Source organism: Perca flavescens, chromosome 4, assembly GCF_004354835.1.
Source record: "Perca flavescens isolate YP-PL-M2 chromosome 4, PFLA_1.0, whole genome shotgun sequence".
NCBI classification, from domain to species: Eukaryota; Metazoa; Chordata; class Actinopteri; order Perciformes; family Percidae; genus Perca; species Perca flavescens.
In genome coordinates, this window is record NC_041334.1 from 601,855 (window position 1) to 619,698 (window position 17,844).

The 17,844-nt window shown below is 47.9% G+C and overlaps 1 protein-coding gene across 3 annotated transcripts in view; it reads left to right on the forward strand.

Annotated features, from left to right (window-relative positions):
- rnf123 (ring finger protein 123) overlaps positions 1-17,844 on the forward strand; it is a 145,525-nt gene that overhangs the window by 124,485 nt on the left and 3,196 nt on the right. For all 3 annotated transcript variants that reach the window (XM_028575990.1, XM_028575988.1, XM_028575989.1), the window contains one exon: positions 6,673-6,767. In XM_028575990.1, coding sequence (XP_028431791.1) covers positions 6,673-6,767 — 95 coding nt within the window. The remainder of the gene's footprint in view (positions 1-6,672; positions 6,768-17,844) is intronic.

The following is a 17,844-nucleotide window of genomic DNA, read 5'->3' on the forward strand; positions in this document are numbered from 1 at the left end:
GACAATAGACCGTTCGGGACTCCGCGATCGCAAGGTGAAATGATGGACCTCCATTTCTCAAGCTTCCCTATTGGAAAGCGTAGCTACACTGACGCCTACATTGTTACCGAAGCAACCAATGCAGATAGGTTAGTAATATCTTAGTCTATATCCACGATGTTCCACTTCTGGGATTGCTCCAGTGCCGCCAGATGTCCGTCCCCTTCCTCTGTCTCTGTCTGGCGTTCTAACCTGCGGCGGATTTGTGAGGACTATGGTTAACTGCTCCTCCGATCTCTGCAGGGTAAATCCAGACAGCTAGCTAGACTATCTGTCCAATCAGAGTTTTCTGTTGCACAACTAAAACTACTTTTGAACGTACACATGTTCCACCAAAACAAGTTCCTTCCTGAGACTATTTAGCAGAGGCACCGTGGCTCCGTCCGGAGCTTAGCACCACCCAGGATGATTGTGATTGGTTTAAAGAAATGCCAATAAACCAGAGCACGTTTTTCTCCCATCCAGGAATGCTGTGTGGATTTGCCAGACCTTCCTCCGCAGCGCTGTGGAGGAAGGTCTGGCATTGTGAGACTAGGTATCTCTGGACTCACAGATCCAATTTGATAACTTGGAAATAACAGTATAATATAATAATGTTGCTTGGGAAAGGGAAGTTTGGGGTCCCCTGCTGGAGCTGTCCCATGCTGGAGCTGCTCCCCCCGCGACCCGACACCGGATAAGCGGACGAAGATGGATGGATGGATGGATGGATGGAAATAACAGTTCAGGCAGTCTGTCTTAAAGATCCGATTTGAGAAACAAATCAGATTTGCCTGCAGTCTGAACATAGCCAAAGTGTCTCCATCCCAGTGTGTGAATAATGTGTCAGCATCTGATTTCTAAGTGGATTTATGGTTGTTTATCCTGGATGGACATCAGAGATAGGGATCTCCTCGTGAAGTGGAAATCACACTGAAGAGTGTTCACATTTCTCTGAGTTATGAACAAGAGGAGGAGGGAAAGTTTTCACTTCCTGCAGGATCTTTTCCTCCCCTTCAGCTCTCCCACGACTCTTATTAGTTCTGCATGTATTTGGTTATAAGCCAATTCACTTTCTTTAAGAAGAGAACAGTGCAAATTAATAAAACACATGATTATACATGGGTTAAAAATGCCAGAATTTGCTAAAAGGCTATTTGTTCATCGTAGTACCCCTGGCATCTTTGTTCATCCATCTTCGTCCGCTTATCCGGTGTCGGGTTGCGGGGGGAGCAGCTCCAGCAGGGGACCCTAAACTTCCCTTTCCCGAGCAACATTAACCAGCTCTGACTGGGGGATCCCGAGGCGTTCCCAGGCCAGGTTGGAGATATAATCCCTCCACCTAGTCCTGGGTCTTCCCCGAGGCCTCCTCCCAGCTGGACGTGCCTGGAACACCTGCCTAGGGAGGCGCCCAGGGGGCATCCTTACCAGATGCCCGAACCACCTCAACTGGCTCCTTTTGACGCAAAGGAGCAGCGGCTCTACTCCGAGCTCCTCACGGATGACTGAGCTTCTCACCCCATCTCTAAGGGAGACGCCAGCCACCCTCCTGAGGAAACCCATTTCATCCGCTTGTACCCTGGATCTCGTTCTTTCGGTCATGACCATAGGTGAGGGTAGGAACGAAAACTGACCGGTAGATCGAGAGCTTTGCCTTCTGGCTCGGCTCTCTTTTCGTCACAACGGTGCGATAGATTGAATGTAATACCGCACCCGCTGCGCCGATTCTCCGACCAATCTCCCGCTCCATTGTCCCCTCACTCGCGAACAAAACGCCAAGGTACTTGAACTCCTTCACTTGGGGTAAGGACTCATTCCCTACCTGGAGAATGCATTCCATCGGTTTCCTGCTGAGAACCATGGCCTCCGATTTAGAGGTGCTGATCCTCATCCCAACCGCTTCACACTCGGTTACGAAGCGATCCAGTGAGTGCTGAAGGTCACAGGCCGATGATGCCATCAGGACCACATTATCTGCAAAGAGCAGCGATGAGATCCCCAGCCCACCAAACTGCAACCCCTCCCCACCCCGACTACGCCTCGATATCCTGTCCATAAATATTACAAACAGGATTGGTGACAAAGCGCAGCCCTGGCGGAGGCCAACCCTTACCTGAAACGAGTCCGACTTACTGCCGAGAACCTGGACACAGCTCTCACTTTGGTCGTACAGAGATTGGATGGCCCTGAGTAGAGACCCCCTCACCCCATACTCCCGCAGCACCTCCCACAGTATCTCCCGGGGGACCCGGTCATACGCCTTCTCCAAATCCACAAAACACATGTAGACCGGTTGGGCATACTCCCAGGCTCCCTCCAGGATCCTTGCGAGAGTGAAGAGCTGGTCCGTTGTTCCACGACCAGGACGGAATCCGCATTGTTCTTCCTCAACCCGAGGTTCGACTATCGGCCGAACCCTCCTTTCCAGCACCTTGGAGTAGACTTCACCAGGGAGGCTGAGAAGTGTGATACCCCTATAATTGGCACACAGCCTCTGGTCCCCCTTTTTAAAAAGGGGAACCACCACCCCAGTCTGCCACTCCTTTGGCACTGTTCCAGACTTCCACGCAATGTTGAAGAGTCGTGTCAACCAGGACAGCCCCTCCACACCCAGAGCCTTGAGCATTTCTGGACGGATCTCATCAATCCCCGGGGCTTTGCCACTGTGGAGTTGTTCGACTACATCAGTGACTTCCGCCTGGGAAATCGACGACAATCCCCCGTTATCCTCCAGCTCTGCCTCTAACATAGAGGGCGTATTAGTTGGATTCAGGAGTTCCTCAAAGTGCTCCTTCCACCGCCCTATTACCTACTCAGTTGAGGTCAACAGTGTCCCATCCTTACTGTACACAGCTTGGATGGTTCCCCGCTTCCCCCTCCTGAGGTGGCGAACAGTTTTCCAGAAGCATTTTGGTGCCGACCGAAAGTCCTTCTCCATGTCTTCTCCAAACTTCTCCCACACCCGCTGCTTTGCCTCTTTCACGGCAGAGGCTGCAGCCCTTCGGGCCCTTCGGTACCCTGCAACTGCCTCCGGAGTCCTCCGGGATAACATATCCCGGAAAGACTCCTTCTTCAGTCGGACGGCTTCCCTGACCACCGGTGTCCACCACGGTGTTCGTGGGTTACCGCCCCTTGAGGCACCTAAGACCCTAAGACCACAGCTCCTTGCCGCAGCTTCAGCAATGGAAACTTTGAACATTGTCCACTCGGGTTCAATGCCTCCTGCCTCCACAGGGATGCACGAAAAGCTCCGCCGGAGGTGTGAGTTGAAAGTCTGTCGGACAGGGGCCTCCTCCAGACGTTCCCAATTTACCCGCACTACACGTTTGGGCTTACCAGGTCTGTCCAGAGTCTTCCCCACCCCTGACCCAACTCACCACCAGATGGTGATCGGTTGACAGCTCTGCCCCTCTCTTCACCCGAGTGTCCAAAACATACGGCCTCAGATCAGATGAAACGATTATGAAATCGATCATTGACCTTCGGCCTAGGGTGCTCTGGTACCAGGTACACTTATGAGCATCCCTATGTTCAAACATGGTTTTCGTTATAGACAATCCATGACTAGCACAGAAGTCCAACAACAAACAACCACTCTGGTTTAGATCAGGGAGGCCGTTCCTCCCAATCACGCCTCTCCATGTGTCTCCATCATTGCCCACGTGTGCGTTGAAGTCCCCCAGCAGAACAATGGAGTCCCCCACTGGCGCCCCATGCAGGACTCCACTCAAGGTCTCCAAGAAGGCCGAATACTCCGAACTCCTGTTTGGTGCATATGCACAAACAACAGTCAGAGTTTTCCCCCCCACAACCCGCAGGCGTAGGGAGGCGACCCTGTCGTCCACCGGGGTAAACTCCAACGTAGCGGCGCTCAGCCGGGGACGTGTGAGTATCCCCACACCCGCCCGGCGCCTCACACCCTGGGCAACTCCGGAGAAGAAAAGAGTCCAACCCCTATCCAGGAGTACGGTTCCAGAACCGAGACTGTGCGTAGAGGTAAGCCCCACCAGATCTAACCGGTAGCGCTCCACCTCCCGCACCAGTTCCGGCTCCTTCCCCCACAGAGAGGTGACGTTCCACGTCCCCAGAGCCAGCGTCTGCTGCCCGGGTCTGGTCCGTCGAGGCCCCTGACCTTCACTGCCACCCATTTGGCAGCGCACCCGACCCCAGCGGTTCCTCCCACAGGTGGTGGGCCCATGGGCTGGAGCCACGTAGCTTGTTCGGGCTGTGCCCGGCTGGGCTCCGTGGCAAACCCGGCCACCAGGCGCTCGCCGACGAGCCCGCCGTCTGGGCCTGGCTCCAGACGGGGGCCCCGGGCTTCCTCCGGGCAGGGTCACTCCATCTCTACCTTGTTTTTCCATAGGGTTTTTGAACCATTCTTTGTCTGGCCCCTCACCTGAGACCACTTTGCCTTGGGAGACCCTACCAGGAGCACAAAGCTCCAGACAACACAGCCCTCAGGTTCACAGAGACACACAAACCTCTCCACCACGATAAGGTGATGGTTCACGGAGAAGGGCATCTTTGTTAGCAAGGCTAAAAAAATAAAAAATACAAAGAAACCGGAAAGAAAGAACACAAGCACAATACAGCACAGAAGCTAGCAACAAAACAAGATGAAGATTAGCGTCCTAGGTACTTAGCATTTCTTTAAACCAGGGAACTTTCATTACCATAGTATTGAGTGTAGCCTACTTTGTCCACAACATCTTACACGTGGAGTTAGGTCTGGCAATGCGAGACTAAGGATGGTAACGGAGTGTAACGAGTTCACAATTGTGTCTGAAATCATCAAAGTTTCCATGGCAGAACCAGTATGTTGGCATGGCTACGCATCAGTTTGACTAGTGATTGGTTAGGCGAAATCGAATCCCCCTTCCCCACGGAACCCCGTTACACTGGAGGTAGTCTCAACGGAAGTACATTTCCAGATAAAGATGTCAGATTTTGTCCCTCTCCTTCCTTTCTCTCGGTGTGTTTCCGTCTTCAAACTCTGTTCTCTTTGGGAAACTACAACAGACTTCGAGATAGCCAACTACAAGCTGGAAATGTCAAGTTTTGAAGATTTACAATTCATTTTAAAAGCACAAAGCAGAACAACTTACAAAGTAGTAGTGAAATAAGAAGGAAATATAAACCAAATGATTTTGACCTGATGACGGTACTACATACAAAGATAGAGTATCTGAGAGAGAGAGAGAGAGATAGATGGGTAGGTAGATGGTTAGGTAGAGTGATAGATAGAGAGAGAGAGATGGATGGATGGGTGGGTGGGTAGGTAGATAGGTGGATAGATAGAAAGTAAGTCGGAGGACCCAGCTTCCTGTCTTCCATCAGGGAGCTTGAGTGGGTCTATCTAACTACAACACTGACCTCAGGGAAATGAGCAATGACCCCCCACATCCTCTTTTCCTGCTTCTTCCATTGAGGGCGTAAAGTGGGCTCTTTATCGTGGTCACTCCACTTTCTGTCCTTATATTCTTTATGTTTATTTGTATAGAGACAAGTATGTAGCATAGACCTATGCCACACACCACAGCGTTTATAGACCAAGATGGACCCTTTTGTATACCAGCGGAGGTTAGCGTATCTATTGTTCTGCTGAAGACAGCCTGCAGAGCTTTGCTTCCTCCAACACCACAGTATTAGCTTTTTACTTCAACATATTCACTGGAGATAATCAAAAAACAGCACAGAATTCCAAACACTGCAGGGTTCAACAAAAAGGGTTGTCCAAAGGCCCGGGGCAAGTAAACCGGCTCGTCGGGCAAGTAAACATTATCGTTTGGGGAAACAAGCCATTACTAAGTCAGGATGAATCCAAGGGCGCCATTTTTCCTGTATGACAACCGTCACTAAGAATGTCTCGGGTTCAAACAAAGACCGAGTGTTGGTTCTGTCTGATCGTAGTAAATGATCTGTTTGATGTTATTCTGCTCAGAATCAGATCCTGCACCTAGAATAAATAACCATGGATGGATTATTTGCGTTGCTTTGTGTAATCAGAAAGCCCCGGCATACTTTTTTTACGTCACCTTTTGTGTACCTTTTAGTGTCTATTCAGAGCTGTAGCCGAAACAGGATCTCTGAGTGTTTCCCAGATGTCATTATGTAGACTGTGTGTCTGACACTGATCCTGTATCTACTTACAGCAGCAAACATGCACGCACACACACGCTCACACACACACATGCTCACACACAGACACACCCACACACAGAAACACACACACACACACACACACACACACACACACACAGGCTGTTATTTTCAAAGTACAGGTTTGCTGAACTTCAGTGTTGTCCAGCTCAGACAGTAGCTTTTCTTTTCCTATCATGTTATCTTTTTACCAACTGACCCAGCTGGTTGTTGGTCATGTTTACTTGGACGATTGTTTGTTATGTGGGAAAGTTCTGGAAAATGACGACACAGTCCTGTTATTCTTCAACATACACAGAAAGAATAATCACTTTGTATGTTTCTCACCAACAGACACAAACTACATCAGCGAAGAGATTATTATTAAGATATTAATCTGTGTGTGTGTGTGTGTTTGTGTGTTTTCTCTTCTACAGACACGGACTACATCAGCGAAGAGATAATTATTAAGATATTAATCTGTGTGTGTGTGTGTGTGTGTTTTCTCTTCTACAGACACTGACTACATCAGCGAGGCGGAAAAGAAGAAGGTGGAGCTGATGTTGGCGTTTCTGACAGAGGAATCCAAAGAGGCGGCAGCCAGCACGGCGGTGAGTAAAGAGCTCCCAGGCAGAGAGAGAGAGGGAGGGAGTTCAGGAAGAGGGAAATGATGTTGCAATCCCGACTGATGGTGTTGCCTTTGAGGGTGAAGTTGGTCAGGAGAAACCTATTTCCTGATCCGCAGTGGAAACCTGATCCTTCAGACTCCACCGCAGAGAGAAACCCGACGGAGGAGGGATTTATTATTGATAAGAGAAGAAGAGAAGGAGCGAGGGAGGAGACTGGACGTTGTATAAACCACTTTGTTTGCTTGTCATGCTTCAGTTAGCAGTAGAGTAAAGTTCCTGTTCTAACAGTGTTATTAGAGACTCTGTCCGAGACTACAGCTCAGTGTGTTCACGCTGAGAAAGGACTGATGCAGAAAGGAAGAACACATTAAGGAAAGGAGTTTAAGTGCAGAGAATCCAGAGCTGGGGGGATGTTTCCACTAATGGTTCTTTGTCTCTGATGTCAGGTTTCATGATTGGAAATGTCCTCCAGTCCAGTCACTGTCTGACTAACATGTGTTTTAGGCTCCATCTCCAGCGCTACATTTTGGTTTTTAAGTGTTTGAGTTTTGAGTCCAAAGTGATCTCTGTGCTCCAAGTGTTTTTATCTCCAGTAGAAAAACTAATCTCTGTTTAAACTAACACGCCCAAACCTCATATCTCATCAACATTCTGGTATACTGGACATAAACAGGAGGCAGCGTGGAGACTCCGCCCACTGCTGGTAGTTACCATGGTAACGTTAGTAGCTTTAGTCTCAGAGAACGAGACGTCGTGACCGATAAGACCCAATCAGGAGGAGAAACGTTGGCGTCAGTGTCGGTGTTAAAGGTCTCCGTTTGAAACACAACCCCCCAGATTCAGAACAAGAACAGGTCAGAAGTGTTTCCTAATGTCTCCGGTTTAGGTTTTCAGAAACACCAGAGCAGGGGGAATGAGAGGGGGAAACACCAGAGCATGGGGAATGAGAGGGGGAAACACCAGAGCATGGGGAATGAGAGGGAGAAACACCAGAGCATGAGGAATGAGAGGGGGAAACACCAGAGCAGGGGGAATGAGAGGGAGAAACACCAGAGCAGGAGGAATGAGAGGGAGAAACACCAGAGAAGGGGGAATGAGAGGGAGAAACACCAGAGCATGGGGAATGAGAGGGGGAAACACCAGAGCAGGGGGAATGAGAGGGAGAAACACCAGAGCAGGAGGAATGAGAGGGAGAAACACCAGAGCAGGGGGAATGAGAGGGAGAAACACCAGAGCAGGGGGAATGAGAGGGAGAAACACCAGAGCAGGGGGGAATGAGAGGGAGAAACACCAGAGCAGGGGGAATGAGAGGGAGAAACACCAGAGCAGGGGGAATGAGAGGGAGAAACACCAGAGCAGGGGGAATGAGAGGGAGAAACACCAGAGCAGGGGGAATGAGAGGGAGAAACACCAGAGCAGGGGGAATGAGAGGGGAAAACACTATCAAACATTAGGTGTAATTCATGGCTCAGTTCAGACGGCATCAGAACATTGTTGGTCTCTTCCTGTTTACTAGCGTTGATATTTTGGTGGCGGTCCAGTGAAGGGGCGGGACTTTGCCTCTCTGTGTGGGGAGAAATCCTGAGTGAGTGCAAACAGCAGATTAGAGGCTGTGCCTGAAGGCCTCGTCTGTTTGATTTAGGAAATGTGCTGCTGGCTTTAATTGTGAGTGTAAATCCTGAGGTGCAGCTTGATGTATTTCTAGCTGTTGTGCTGCTGGTCAGTCGCTGTGTTTCTGGGCCTAAGTTTAGACAACATAAAAACAACGCACTTTCTCTAATGCGGCGGTTTTCCTCGGGTCATATTTGAATGGTTTTACATCAAGGGGTTAGGGTTATGCTTTCTTTCAAGTGAATTACACCAAAATGACACCGATGGTTCCATGGAAACGCTCTTTGAGTATATTTATGGATCACAAAACCATATCCTGACTAAAGTATGACATGAACCAGTCTGGGATTCTCTCAGCATACATATGGTCCTCTTATTTTAACTATTAGTTGTTGTTTTTTTTTAAACTAAAATAATAGGTATCATTCCCTATAAATGAGCTTTATTGGTCATGAATTCTAAAAATGAGTGTGGATAAAGTGCAGAAAAAAGTTTTGTTACACAATGTTGGAGAGATTTGAAATCAAAGATCAATCAAAATGAGCTTTCACCTTTGAAATCAGAAGGGATTCCCCCAGAGAGTGAGATACAGACAAACAGACAGACAGACAGACAGGCAGGCAGACAGACAGAGACAGGCAGACAGACAGGCAGGCAGACAGACAGAGACAGAGGCAGGCAGGCAGGCAGACAGACAGACAGGCAGGCAGGCAGGCAGGCAGACGCTGCTGAATGTGACGTTTGTGTTTTCTGGTTTTCATTCTCTCAGCGTTGGTCTCGTGTGTGCACACGGCCCTGCAGTCTCATGCCCTTTTATGGCGACTGGCAGTTTACCTGCTGATCAGGATCCACTGGCACGTTGAATCCTTCTCATCATTAAATCAGAAATCAGACGTAGACCTTCTCTTTAACAAACACTTAGTGAGAGAGTCCCGAGGTTTCTTATTAAATCATTAGAGTGTTTGAAAAGCTGCTGGCCGCTGAACGCACTTTACTCTGAATGTTACCACAGACCATTAACACCTTCAGACACACACACACACACATACAGACACACACATACACACACACACACACACACACACAGCTATCCAAACACTCTGAAGGTTCCCAGATCCATCAACACCGTGCTTATTAACAACAGCTAGACGTCCACCAGGGCAACGAGAACTATCACAGCTCTAATGATTTTACTCTAACGGAGAGAAGGAGGGACAGAGAGAGAGAGGGAGGGACAGAGAGAGAGAGAGGGACAGAGAGAGAAAGGGAGGGACAGAGAGAGAGAGACAGAGAGAGAAAGGGAGGGACAGAGAGAGAGAGACAGAGAGAAAAGGGAGGGACAGAGAGAGAGAGAGAGAGAGAGAGAAAGGGAGGGACAGAGAGAGAGAGACAGAGAGAGAGAGGGAGGGACAGAGAGGGAGAGGGACAGAGAGAGAGAGGGAGGGACAGAGAGAGAGGGACAGAGAGAGGGAGGGACAGAGAGAGAGAGGGGACAGAGAGAGAGAGGGACAGAGAGAGAAAGGGAGGGACAGAGAGAGAGAGGGACAGAGAGAGAGGGGAGGGACAGAGAGAGGGAGGGACAGAGAGAGAGGGACAGAGAGAGGGAGGGACAGAGAGAGAGGGACAGAGAGAGAGAGGGAGGGACAGAGAGAGAGGGAGAGAGAGAGGGAGGGACAGAGAGAGAGGGACAGAGAGAGAGAGGGAGGGACAGAGAGAGAGAGGGACAGAGAGAGAGGGAGGGACAGAGAGAGAGACAGAGAGAGAGAAAAGGGAGGGACAGAGAGAGAGAGACAGAGAGAGAGGGAGGGACAGAGAGGGAGGGACAGAGAGAGAGAGGAGGGAGAGAGAGAGAGGGACAGAGAGAGGGGACAGAGAGAGAGAGGGGAGGGACAGAGAGAGAGAGGGACAGAGAGAGAGAGGGAGGGACAGAGAGAGAGGGACAGAGAGAGAGAGAGAGGGACAGAGAGAGGGAGGGACAGAGAGAGAGAGGGACAGAGAGAGAGAGGGAGGGAGAGAGAGAGAGAGAGGGACAGAGAGAGAGAGAGGGACAGAGAGAGAGGGAGGGACAGAGAGGAGAGGGAGAGAGAGAGGAGGGACAGAGAGAGAGAGGGAGAGAGAGAGGGAGGGACAGAGAGAGAGAGGGACAGAGAGAGGGAGGGACAGAGAGAGAGGGACAGAGAGAGGGAGGGAGGACAGAGAGAGAGGGAGGGAGAGAGAGAGAGGGAGGGACAGAGAGAGAGGGGACAGACAGAGAGAGAGGAGGGACAGAGAGAGAGAGGGACAGAGAGAAAGAGAGGGACAGAGAGAGGGAGGGACAGAGAGAGAGGGACAGAGAGAGGGAGGGAGGGACAGAGAGAGAGAGGGAGGGACAGAGAGAGAGAGGGACAGAGAGAGGGGAGGGACAGAGAGAGGGAGGGACAGAGAGAGAGGGGACAGAGAGAGAAAGGGAGGGACAGAGAGAGAGAGGGAGGGAGAGAGAGGGAGGGACAGAGAGAGGGAGGGACAGAGAGAGGGACAGAGAGAGAGAGGGGGGAGAGAGAGAGAGAGAGGGGACAGAGAGAGGGACAGGGAGAGAGAGAGAGAGAGAGGAGAGAGAGAGAGAGGGAGGGACAGAGAGAGAGGGACAGAGAGGGAGGGAGGGAGAGAGAGAGGGACAGGAGGGAGAGAGAGAGAGAGGGACAGAGAGAGAGAGGGACGGACAGAGAGAGGGACAGAGAGAGGGAGGGAGAGAGAGAGAGGGAGGGACAGAGAGAGAGGGAGGGACAGAGAGAGAGGGAGGGACAGAGAGAGAGGGAGGGACAGAGAGAGAGAGGGACAGAGAGAAAGGGAGGGACAGAGAGAGAGAGGGAGGGAGAGACACAGAGAGAGACAGAAAGAGAGAGAGTACGCTTTTGCAGTCGCAGCACCAAGACTTTAACATGTGACCTCCTGACATCTGCACTATATATATATATATATATATATATATATATAGCACCACTACCCTATCATTGCACATCCTATAACCATAATGGTAAGTACCAGAAATATTATTTAGTAGTATAATTATGGGATGATGAATTTAAAGTTGTTGGAAACAATCAGTATGTGGTTATTGCACAGCCCTGTCTTCTAGGAATCACTTTTAAATATGACTTTTCTTATTACGTTGTGGTAACAAACGTAATGTGTGGCTGCATTATGTTCAGAGACGTTGTGATTTCTTCAGGACTTTCAGAGACGTTGTGTTCTCCGGCTGGGTTAGTGAGAGATCTTTGTCTCGGTTACAGTCGGAGAATCGTTCTGTAACAAACCAGAGTGTGATCTTAACCCAGAGCTGGGAGCGCCTGAAGACTTCTTTCAGATGTGAAACGTGTTGTAGCTCCATTATCAGGCTGCAGACTGAGCACTGAAGACTTTCTAAATGGATTCTTTATCTGAGAGGTATCTGAAGCTGTTACTCTGCTGCTTCTCTCTGTCCAGCAGCAAGAGAGACGTGCACTGCATGACCTTTCTCTAGCATTCTGGAGTCACGAAGACACGTTGGAATATGCTCACACTGACAAACACACACGCACGCACGCACATACTCACAAACACACACGCACTCACGCACTCACACACTCACAAACACTCACGCACACTCACAAACACACATGCACACTCAAACACACACTCACACACTCACAAACACGCACTCACACACTCACAAACACTCACGCACACTCACAAACACACATGCACACTCAAACACACACTCACACACTCACAAACACGCACTCACACACTCACAAACACTCACGCACACTCACAAACACACATGCACACTCACAAACACACGCACGCACACACACACACGCACACACACACACACACACACACACACACACACACACACACACACACACACACACACTCACTCACAAACACTCACACATATACAGACACACACATGCTGCCTGTAGTTTTTATCCTGCCGGTGGTAAAGTCTGAGCTGTTCTCTTTCCTCTGCAGTCATTAATCCTCAGCATCACCCTCAGAGCACCTAATACACTCTCTCTCCCTCTCTTTCTCTGTCTCTCTCTGTCTCTCTCTCTTTCTCTACCTCCCTCTCAATTTCTCTTCATCTCCCTCTCTCTCTCTCTCTCTTTCTCTGTCTCTCTCCCTTTTGCCGTCTCTCTCTCGCTCTCTCTCTCTCTCTGTCTCTCTCTCTCTATGTCTCTCTCAAATTCAAATTCAAAGAGGCTTTATGAACATGACCATATTGACATACAGTAAGCACATAAACATGTAACCCATATACATCCAGTAGTCCAGTAGGATGCAGACAGAAGAGCATTAGGTTAATATTCGTGCAAAAGCAACTATCATGTCAACAAAATGTAACAATAAGAACAAAAGTGATGGATATACGTGGCAGGTAAAGACATATTGTGCTGCTAGACTGCAGCTCTCTGGCTGTTCTCCCAGCAGGATTGGTATTTTATTGATGTTGGTTATTTGGTCAAATGTCGGGTGTTTGTGTTTGAATTTGGGGAACTATTGAGTTGGGACTGGCTGCAGTTGTGTGCATTCTGTCAAGAAGTCCAGCTCTGTCTCCACTTTGTCTCTCTTGCACAGCTGGCAGAAGCGCTCCTCTTTGGGGAGCCATGATTGTTTGTAGCTGTCTGGATTTACCCTGCAGAGATCTGCACAGCTGTTAACCATAGTCCTCACAAATCCACCGGAGGTTAGAACCCCAACACAGAGACAGAGGAAGGGGACGGACATCCAACGGCACCGGAGCAATCACGGAAGTGAAATGTCGTTGATATAGACTAACAATGTAGCCTAGAAGTCTAGACCAGCAAATGTCATTTGCAGCCAGGGTCGTCTAGCAACTCTCCGTTGGCTTGCGAGTTGGAAAAACCAGACTCTGGTCAGACCAATCACATTGTGTATAGAGTTGGTGGGCGGGGCTTAACATAATGACGGCAGAGTTGCAACGGTTCTGCATGAATTCCCTGCTACTTGAAAACAAAGAAGATGGCTGCTGCTGCTGGTGACCAGAGGTCTTCTGGAAGACTTGGAGTTCAGCTTTTCTTTGAGAAAAGAACAAAGAACAGCACTGAAGTCATTCTTAAAAAAGGAAGATGTGTTCGGAGTTTAAAGTTGAATCTATCAACTAGTGTTGCTCTGGTTGGTTGGAGCGCTATCCTATTGGTGCAGAGGGAATTTGAAAGACAACCGTATATCCCGCCCCTCGGATTGAGCCCTGACCAATGGGGAGTTCCCAGACCCAACATCTGGATGTGGGTCTGGCTTGTTAGGCTACTAACAATCAATTAATTGGTTTGATTCATTTTTGATGATAAAACAGATAAACTAGTGTGATGTCAGCGTGTTAAATATGAATATGTTCTAGTTTCTTCTCTCCTCTGGGACAGGAAACTCAAGATCGTTGAGTTGTGGACAAAACAAGACATTTGAGGACATCATCTTGATTTAACTGATTGACATTAAATACGTAAATTAAACCTCATTTATCGAGCACAACAAGTCAAACATTTGCAGTTCCCAGCTGCTCAGATATGAGGATGAGTAGCTTCTCTGTTTCATGAATATATTATATTATGTATGAGTCAGTTTGGACTGATCTCCTGGGAGAGATAACTGGCAGATAGATGGCTAATGCAGACGTTACGGTGTGATTTCTGTCATCTGTCCATGTTTGCCTTTCTCTTTCCCAAGCTGCCACTCTCGTTTATTTCTGACGTGGCCTGAGACGTTTTCCTCTCCTTTCCGCCGGGGTTTCAGCTGTCCGCCTGCGGGCCGAGCACGCCGTATTAATGCGCCGACCTCCCGGCGGTGACAGACGGCGTTGTGATATTTATTTGATTCTCTCTGATCTCAGCCGCGACTGCTCTTTAGGTTTAGATTTATTTCTGTCTGCGATGACGACCATGCTGCTGATTTCTGTTGGAAATGAAGGAATTCTTCGCTGTGTTCAGGACATCTATGTAACCATTAGAGGAATCTTCACCCATCACCCAATTCGATTACGCTTATCATGTCTACGATTCGATATCTCGATGCGTCAAATACATTTTTCTATTAAGATATTTGACTTGACAGAATGCATTAAGATACTGTATAGTTCAATATAATACAGTTTTCTATATGACTTCATATGGCTGTTTTTATCCAAAAATACAAGTAGTAAGATATAAACAATCTTTTTTATTTAACAAAGTCTGAACACAGCAGACAGACACACACACACTCTTCATAGCTTCAAAAATAAAACATTCTGCAATACTAAATAAATTGGATACATAAAACTATACAGCACTGAGGACTTCTGAATGTGCAAAACATAACATAATATGTAAACAGAAATGTTGTTAGGCCTACATTAAACTGTAAACAGACCGACCCGCGTGAGGTCAATGGGAAGTCAGCAATCAAACGTGAAGAAGTGTACATGCATGGAATACAAATGCATTGCTTTTTTTTTTTTTTTTTTTTTTGTGCAAACGCATGTAGCTTCTTCTTCTCTGGTTGCAGGTTGCAATTAAAAAGAAGTAGAAGAAGAACTTCAATGTGTCGGACCCCTGTGTCGGCGAGCCACGTCCTGAGCTTGGACCTGAGTGAGCTGTTATCCCTCAAAAATGTCAGCTCATGGGAAAGAAAGAGAGGTCGATACAGAGTGCTCGACCAAACGTGGACTTCTAAGTATTTCTTTACTGAAGTCAAAGGTCAAGCCGTGTGCTTAGTTTGCAGAGAACAGATCGCTGTGTTAAAGGATTATAATTTGAATGGCCACTACAATACTAAACACCACACCGAGAAATCCACCACGTTGACTGATGCAGAGTGGGAACGCACATCTGAAGCTTTGCTAGTTAAGCTGCAAAAGCAACCAGGCTTTTTTACCAAGACCAGCTTTGTGATATCCCGCAAAATCGCCAAAAACAGTATGCCATTTTCTGAAGGGGAGTTTATTAAAGAGTGTTTGGTGGATTCTGCTGTGCTAATGTGCCCAGAGAAAAAAGAGGCATTTGAGAACGTGCCCCCTGACATAAAATTCATATTGAGCAGAATTGGCTTTAGCCTATTGGTCTCCACAACAGTCCCGGTTTCTCATGTGGCCCCTTGGGAAAATGAATTGTCCTTCCCTGGACTAGAGTCTATCATAGGTCTAGATGAAATGGTTAGCTAGGCTACTGAGAATGTTATTTTTCATTTGAATGGTTATGCCGCAGATGGAAAATTAATGAGTGACATCATTGCGTTATGAACTATTATGGTGGGTCAATGCAGCATCGTCCATGTCAGCATCGCGATGCATCAATTATTTGATACATTTCAACACCTCTGGTGAGAGGGTATTATGGTCTGTAATAGAAAGGCAAAGTTACTGCCCTGTGTGTGTGTCTGTGTGTCTGTGTGTGTGTGTGTGTGTGTGTGTGTGTGTGTGTGTGTGTGTGTGTGTGTGTGTGTGTGTGTGTGTGACTTTTGGATTAAAACTAATTTGCGGTGGAAAGGGTAAAAGGTTTCCAGAGTTTTGAGTAGTCAGTTTCCTCCAGTTATCCGTGTATGTGTGTCTGTGTGTGTGACAGCTGGATTTGTCTCCATTGCACTTTAATGTTTGCGTGTTCCTGACAGCAGGACTGACAGGCTCACAGTGAGAAACACCGAAGGCTGAAAACCTGAGTAGGAATCTCAGCTGGAAGTGAAACCAGCTGACTCATCCCTTCTAATCCCTTATGTAACACTGACATGTAAAGGACAAGACATTTGACATGTGGAAACTTGTTCTTGTGACAGCAAGGGCCTTTTCACACCTGGAAATCCGCCCCAAGCTTGCTGTGTTTGTAGTGTAAGTTGTGTCTCCTGATTCTCCACACTGATTGGGTGGTAGATCTTTCAGACTGACTGCTGCTCTCCAAGTGCTACCGCAGCGCTTTTTGTTTTGTTGCATTTTTTAAGCAAGACCTGAAAGTTGACTTTGTTTTTTATTTCAATACTCTCGTCGCTTGCTTTCGATTCTCGATTCTTGATTTCGACGCTTTCGATGCTTTCTTTCAGTCTTATAAAACGAGGATAATTAGGGCAGAAGACAAACAACTTCTCTCATTTAAGGTGGTTTATTAAAGCTGGAATAATAATAGTAACTTGTATACAAGGAGTCTTCTGGTTTGAGAAGCCCCAGTCAGCGGAGTGCTGTTACTCTGTCTCTCCTCATCCCAACAGAGTCCAGTTCAAAAGTCACATCTCAGTATCTGAAAAATGTGCAGGCTATTGTGATTGGTTCATACTAAGGCGGGAGGCAGCCGTGATTTAGACTTTGGCGCCTCCTTGTTGGTGCACAGACTGGTCCCAGCCTCTTGGCACTCAATCCATCCAATGGTAGAGGACAACACCCTGGAAAGAGATTTCCCCCTCTCCCTCCCCCAGGTATTGTTCACTTGTTTACAAGGATGGTGTCAGGTTACTTTAACTCTTTCAGACCAGTCTAACTGCCTCACCACCCTTATACGGCAGTGGTGTGTGTGTGTGTGTGTGTGTGTGTGTGTGTGTGTGTGTGTGTGTGTGTGTGTGTGTGTGTACTGTATGTATAACTATGTGCTCGGTGTTATTTTGCCAGGAACAGCCATTCTTTTAAGATGACTGTTCTCTACAGTACTAGTAAATATTCCTAACAGCTGCACAATATGAGGAAAATATGCGATATGTGATAACATAGTTGAATATCGCGATAACAGTACAACTTGCGCTAATTGTAATAATCTGTCCCAGAGCAACGTGTAAAGAGATCATTTGATGCTGAAGCTGAAACGTTGAGGTACGCCCTTTGACATTTCAGAATCAGAAATACTTTAATAATTATTTTTGTTACCACTCCAGGTATACAAACAACAAATAAAAACAACAAATATTATCAAGACTTTTAACATTAAACAGTAATAATATATAAAAGATGAAATGAACAGTGTTAATGTGCAAATAGTGCAATAAAAAAGAGAAATTATTGTTTATGTTGAGATGATTTTAGTGCAATAAAAAAGAAGTGACTGTCTATGTTTGAGATGAGATGATTACAGAGAGGGGGTGTGTGACTCTCTGAGGGAGGGGTTGTAGAGTTTAATGACCACAGGCAGGAAGGATTTCCTGTGGTGCATCTGGGCGAGAGGAGTCTTCTGCTGAAGGTGCTCCTCTGCTGGGCCAGCGTGTCGTAGAGAGGGGGGGAGACATTATCCAAGATGGACTGAAGCCTGGACAGCATCCTCCTCTCAGACCCGGTTGTCAGTGTGTCCAGCTCCTCCCCAACGGCATCACCAGCCCTCCCCACGACATCACCAGCCCTCCCCCACGACATCACCAGCCCTCCCCACGACATCACCAGCCCTCCCCCACGACATCACCAGCCCTCCCCACGACATCACCAGCCCTCCCCCACGACATCACCAGCCCTCCCCACGACATC